Source organism: Euleptes europaea, chromosome 17 (genome assembly GCF_029931775.1).
Source record: "Euleptes europaea isolate rEulEur1 chromosome 17, rEulEur1.hap1, whole genome shotgun sequence".
Classification (NCBI taxonomy): Eukaryota; Metazoa; Chordata; class Lepidosauria; order Squamata; family Sphaerodactylidae; genus Euleptes; species Euleptes europaea.
The window spans coordinates 28,202,487-28,209,358 of record NC_079328.1 but is presented as its reverse complement, the minus strand read 5'-3'; the positions used below and the strand labels follow the sequence as shown (position 1 = coordinate 28,209,358).

Below are 6,872 nucleotides of genomic sequence, written 5' to 3'. Positions count from 1 at the left end.
ATCTGCTTTCAAAATGCATTATACAAAGAAGTGCTTTAAACATTGCCCAAGTCAATCATGCCTACCTCTTTCATGAATTTATATCCTACTTTTCCCCAAGTGCTAGAGTGACTTTTAAATGATACAGTTCCCAGGGCTGATGGCACCAGTCTCAACTAGGGTTGCCAGGTGGGTGGTTTTGGCAGGCAATTGCCCGCCAATCCACCCAGGTGATCGCATGAGTGCGTGACTGTGCACATGTGATGACATCACTTCCGGTTTTACTTCGGAAGTGCCACATTGCTGCGGCTGCTTTAGCACTCAAATTTGGGAGGTTGAGTATTAAATCGGCCATGGCGATGCGGCGCTTCTGGAAGTAAAACCAGAAGTGATGTCATCGCGTGCGCATGGCCACCCCCGCCCCACCCTCTAAAACCCCTTGCTGATTGGGAGGGGGGACCTGGCAACCCTAGTCTCAACCTTGGAACTGGCACCCCACCAGGAGCGATGCCGATTCCATGGGTGTGGCTGGTGTATGCGTACGATTGGGTTATCCAGAGGTTGCTCTTGGCTGTGTGGAAGCCACTCACGATTCAGCAGTTGCCGCACCTCTTGGGTAACCTGTAAAGTGGCCCCTGACTTAACAAATGTGTTTATGTTGTTTTGCTTTCAATGTTTTCTCGTTGCTGGCAGAAAAATGGGCGACAGCTCTGATGTCTGGGTGGGAAGCGCTTACCTCTTTGTCCAGTCGACTTCTGAAAACGTTCTCCTGCCCTCGCTCTACGGAAATCCAGACCGGAAGCCTCAGGTGTACAAAGCGCTCAAGTTGGCCTTTGCGGGTACGTGTTCTGAATCCAGGTGCCCTTTTGCATGCAGTGTGGCCCAGAGATTGGCTGGCTGGCTACCCCATTCCACTGATGCCATGAAAAGTAGCCCCTTGCAAGGCGGTTGGGTTTGGCTTTAGCCAGTGACCTGATGCTTCAAACACTGTCTGTGACTCTGAATTTATGGCCCAGAGGACAGAAACGCGACTCTCTTCCTAGCTACCTTTGCCAAGCGAGATCCACCCAGTGGTAGGTGGGCGGCAGCAGTTCTTGAGTTTCCAGACCTCACACTTCAGTGCCATTTCCCTTTTTGAGAGAATTTATAGGTAGGTCAGTTCAAGGTCCTCTCCTTATCAAAGAACCGTAATAACGGCAACGGCGGAGGACTCACAAGGCCTTCTGTCTTTGTCCCTGCTGGCTCCAACAGAACTTTGGTTCAAGCCCTTGTTTGATTTTTTTTTAATTGGCCTCCTTTCCTGATTGTGAAAGAGCATGCCAAATGGGGCAGAACTGATGTGCAGCGCCTAGAACGCTGTGCTTGAACCCCACAGGCGCTGGTAGGGCAAAGGTGCCATTTCAGACCCACTTTTCCTTGAGTTGTAGGCCCTATGTGATTATTTCCGAACAGCGCCTCTATCACTAGCCAGGTACAGATACACCTCACATGCATTGACTCACCGTGTGGGGAGCAAGAGCGGGCATGGGCGTGCCGTCCTTACCCCTTGCTTCTGGGCAATCGCCTGGTCATCTGCACAGTGCGCCTGAACGGAGGAAGGGGCTGCGTGTACATCCCCATGATCATCAGCATCTCTTTCAGAATCCGTTTGCCAGTGACTTTTCTCCTTCCCTTCGCCAGATTCTACGGGTCGCCTCAACGGGGTGGACATGCTGAAAGTCCACTGCAGTGACCCCCACTTGATTGTCCAACTCAAATTCTGCAACCGAGAGAACTGCCGCAAATTTCTGCAAAGTTACCGTGAAGGATCTCTCCGGGACTCTCTTCAGAGACATCTCAAAGTCTCCTTGGCCATGTCTAGCCCTCTCCCTGTCCAGATGGAGCTGAAAACTGGTGCTGGGCAGTTGGACTCTATGCTTTTGGAGGAGGAACGCTGCGTAGAATGCATCTCCCAAGAAAAGGTGATGACAGAAATACAATACTATAACATGAACATTATATTATGAAGATGATAATTTATTAAGTGGTAAAGGGGATAAATGAATTAAGCTAAGATAGGTAATTGAATTGAAATAACGTATGAGACATATCTAACAGTAGCTTCTTGTTATAGATAGGTATAAATACAGATGCTGGAAGGTAGAACTGCTTAAAAAAATAATAACAACATGGTGTAGTGAGCCAGTGTGGTGTAGTGGTTTTAAGAGCGGTGGTTTGGAGTGGTGAAGTCTGATCTGGAGAACCAACTTTGATTCCCCACTCCTCCACATGAAGCCAGCTGGGTGACCTTGGGCTAGTCACACTCTCTCAGCCCCACCTACCTCACAGGGTGTTTGTTGTGGGGAGGGGAAGGGAAGGTGATTGTAAGCCCGTTTGAGTCTCCCTTAAGTGATAGAGAAAGTCAGCATATAAAAACCAGCTCTTCTTCTTCTTCTATTGCATTTAAAGTTTAAACTAATACAGTAACTGGTATTAAATGGTGGAATTTATATTTTTGTTTAGTAATAATTTTTAACATTGATAGAAAATATCCTAGTAGTAAATATAGCAGGGATTCTAATAATTATGCTTCAGGTGGTTGTTTTACCTTGCTCGAGTCTATGATTTCCCCCCCTTTCTTCCCCCTCAATATCCCCTTTTAAATCTTTGTATCCCACACTTAAAAAAAATAATAATAAAAATGTAATTAAAAGAAACGGTGATGACAGAAGTTTGGGCTGTGTGGGTGGATTATTACGCGTGACAGTGGTGGTGGGAAGTGCCAATCAAGTCACAGCTAACATATGGTGACCCAGTCGGTTTCAAGGCCAGAGATGAACAGAGGCGGGTTGCCATTGCCTGCCTCTGCATAGCTATTCTTGACTTCCTTGGTGGCCTCCCAGGCAGGCAGGCAGGCACTCACTGAGAGGTTGCATGCAGCCATTCTAAGGAAACATGGCATTGGGCACAGGATTCCGGTGCCTGCGAAGGACAGCTCTCTGGTGTTTAGAGCCAAGTTATGGCTGTGAAGATGTGCCTGTTACAGAGAGGGAGAAGAGGCCATGGAAGTTGCTAACCCTCTCTCCAGCTGTTGGAAATCGTAAATTGCAGTCTTGTACAGCCTCAGTTTGCATCAGGGTTGGGTGGGGAAGAAAGAGGAGGTTTAATCTGTCCACCTTCAGGGTTTCAGTGTTCAAAACCAGGTTCCCCACTCTCCATTTTGAAGGATAAAATATGTGTCTTTTAACAAGTCTTCTTCTCCTTTAAAATGCTAATGTCAAAGTGGTGGAACTGGTTTCAGCCATCGAAAACAATTGGAGATTAAAGAGTTAAACCTCTTCCCTATGTGGCCCTGAGGCAAACTGAGGCTGAACTAGCTTGCAAATTACATTTTATAGATGGACGATCCAAAGTAGACACAGGAGGGGCTGTGGCACAGTGGTAGAGCAAGCGCTTGGCATGCAGAAGGCCCCAGGTTCAATCTCCAGCATCTCTAGTTAGAAATAATTAGGTAGGTGATGTGAAAAACCTCTACTTGAGACCCTGAAGAGCAGCTGCCAGTCTAAGTAGACAGTACTGGCCTAATTCCATATAACCTCTTTTGTTGAGAGGTGTGATTTTCATTGTGGCCGTTCTGACATTGTTCATTCATCTGCCTGGCTTCTGAACTTGCAATATCCACCAACCCCAAGTCTGTTTTTGCAGCCATAGGGACTAGAAGCTTGGGTTTGTCTTTTTAAAATGCATAGATTAAAAAGGAAAAAAATACTACAATCACATGGCATCACACAAAAACAACCTAACATACAGGTTCTCCCCTACTAGAAGCTGTGGATTCTCCTTACAAAGAATCCTGAACCAAGTAGAAGGAGGGAGAGCTAATCGAGAGGGAAATAAGACAGGTTGCAGTTCCTTTTGAAGTAAAGTTTGTTTTTATACTTACTTGTATTTCAGCCTAACCGTCTCAGGGACGAAGAAATTATAAAGCTGGAGGAATCCCTCCAGAACTTGAGTTGTCAGGAAGTTTGCAGCAGCATTGTGAGCTCAGCAATACAGACTCCACCTGTGGATTCTTCGCTTCCCCCCTGCAGTTCTGTGAGCAGCCTGAGTTCTTTGCCACAAGGAGACACCTTCACCTTCCAGGGACAGCAATTTGGTAAGTGTGAAGCCAGGGCCGGTGCCAGCATACCGCGAGGTGGGGCAGCTGCCAGAGACCGGGGCTTCCAGTGGGACTCACTGCCACTGCCTTCACCTGAGCCTTCCGGCCGCCCACTCAAATGTCCTCCTGCCATCCAGCACCATTAGGAAAAGTGCACGTGCGTGGTGTGTGTGGCTGGGAGCATGGATGGTGGGCGAGTTTGCCAGTGTGGTGTAGTGGTTAGAGTGCCGGACTAGGTTCTTGGAGGCCTGGGTTCGAATCTCCACTCTGCCATGGAAGATGAAAAAGAGTTGGTTTTTATATGCCGACTTTCTCTACCACTTAAGAGAGAATCAAACCGGCTTACAATCACCTTCCCTTCCCCTCCCCACAACAGACACCCTGTGAGGTAGGTGGGGCTGAGAGAGTGTGACTAGCCCAAGGTCATCCAGCTGGCTTCATGTATAGGAGTGGGGAAACCAACCCGGTTCACCCGATTAGCCTCCGCCGCTCATGTGGAGGAGTGGGGAATCAAACCCGGTTCTCCAGATCAGAGTCCACCACTCGAAACCACCGCTCTTAACCACTGCACCATGCTGGAAGCTTATACACTTTCAGCCTAACCTACCTCACGGGGTTGTTGTGAGGATAAAATGGAGGAGAGGAGAATGATGCTGTAAGCTGCTTTGGGACCTCACTTGGGAGAGAGGTGGGGTATAAATGAAGGAAATAAATAAATGAGTGAGCTGGCCAAGAAGGGCATATGGGCAGGCTGTTGGGAATGTGAGCAGGGAGTGCGGTGGTGGGCAGGGGAGGTGCCCAAGCTCTCTCTTCGGCTCCCACAAAACCTGGATCCACCCCTGTGTGGAGCAGAGGAAACTGGTAAAGTCCTACCCTGATCATGAACGATGGCCGGTACTTGCATATACCGAGAAAGAGAGAAATGTGGAGAGATTTACTAAAAAAGATTGCTTAATGGATGCATTTCTCTACGTCGCCTCAAGGGGGCACTCTGAAAACATATTTTTCCTGTATGCAAATTCCTAGAAAAGTTTGGAGGATGCTTCAAATGTTAATGGAATTAGAAAGTACAAGGTTTGTGTGTGTTGAAATGCGGTTCACATATAAAGGGTTGGTGTACTTCCAGCTGTTTGGCACAGGTACACATCTCATGACGATGTACCAAAACCTATACTCCCAATATGGCTAATGTCGCTTCAGCTGGGTAGCTCTTTCCCCAGGAGTTACAAAGTTAAGTATAAAGAGAGCAAAGTTCTGTGAACATCAGCAAGGAAGAAAGCTCAGAGTTCCAGAGGGTGGTTTGCCTCGGCCTTTGCAAACCCAGTTCCTTTGCCACCCAGAAGTGTTCCTGAGCTTGGTTAAGATCCCCCACTGGTTTTGTACAGGTTTTCCAGTGCAGCTATGAGTTAGAGCCTCGGATTGGATATGTCTTAGAATGGTGGTGACACTCTAGGAGTCTCCCCGTGTCTCTTTGTTTTTACCGTAGAGGTTGGTGGAAATTCCTAAAGCATCACTTGGAAGTGATGTCACATCCTCTCAAATCCACCCTCCACAGGCACCAGCCCTCAAAATCTCCCATCATTTGCTGAGGCAGTACTGGCAGCCCTAGGTGCTGACAAACCCCAACAAGAGTTGGTGAAACAATCACACATGCGAGTAAACACATCCTTTAAGAAATCTGTCAGCAATCTGTCAGCAATGCTGATTCTGTGACCTTAGGCAGGTCATGAGGGGGAGGGCAGGTTCTCGTGGCCCTTTCTTGCATGTCCAGGGTAGTGCCGATCACCACTTTAGGGTCAGGAAGCAATTTTCCTTCAGGCCAGATTGGCCAGGGATCCTGAAGGGTTTTTTACCGTCTTCTGGGCATGGAGTAGGGGGCCACTGGGGGAGTGGGGGGGAGGGGAGGTAGTTGTGAATTTCCCGCATTGTGTAGGGGTTGGACTAGATGACCTTGGTGGTCCCTTCCAGCTCTATGATTCTATGTGCCTGGTGCGTTCCAATGAGTTAGTTTCCCCCCTTTTTTTTCAAGCCAACAGAAAAATAACCCTAGACGACCACCAGAAGTTTGCCAAACTCGTATCCAAGAAATGGAAGCAAGTGGGCCGGTCCCTGCAGGCCAACTGCCGAGCCCTTCACGACCCCACCATTGATAACTTAGCCATGGAGTACGAGCGGGAAGGCCTTTACGAGCAAGCCTACCAGCTGCTCCGCCGGTTTATCGACTCGGAGGGCAAGAGAGCCACCATACAGAGACTGATCGCAGCTCTGGAGGATAATGGCCTCCTAAGCTTAGCCGAGTTGCTGCTAGGGATTCACCCCAATGAGACCGCTGTGTAGGAAACGGACACAAGGATTCCTCGTTTGAGGCTACTAACTACAGGGGTGCTACTTTGAATACTCCCATGAGTTTACGAGTCTCTTGACCGCACCTTAGTAATGCAGTGCCAGCCCTCCCCCCACCAGCTGTGATTATCTGCCACTGGTGGCCGCCTGTCAAAAGAAGCCACTGCGAGCTCTGATATCAGCCCAAAGACCACCAAATGTTTCTGTGCTGCGATAAGGATATTTTCGAGAAAATCCCTTGTTCCAATAGGATCCCTAGGAAAATGGGTCCTATCAGACTGTCGTTGTTCTTTGCAGCATATGAGCCAGAATAACCCCAAACTTGAATATTATGAGCAAGAACTGGTGGGTATCGGCACATCATCTATGTTGAGCGACCGTATCTGTAACTAGGGCTGGTTCCACTTAGCAA

General features: G+C 48.3%; 1 protein-coding gene across 1 annotated transcript; it reads left to right on the top strand.

Moving 5' to 3' along the window:
- Positions 1 to 673: 673 nt before the first annotated feature.
- Positions 674 to 6,454, top strand: TRADD (TNFRSF1A associated via death domain). The gene is made up of 4 exons (XM_056862816.1): positions 674 to 818; positions 1,660 to 1,940; positions 3,913 to 4,114; positions 6,147 to 6,454. Exons 1-4 carry the CDS (start codon positions 677 to 679, stop codon positions 6,452 to 6,454), a joined length of 933 nt encoding a protein of 310 aa, XP_056718794.1. The 5' UTR covers positions 674 to 676.
- Positions 6,455 to 6,872: the final 418 nt, after the last annotated feature.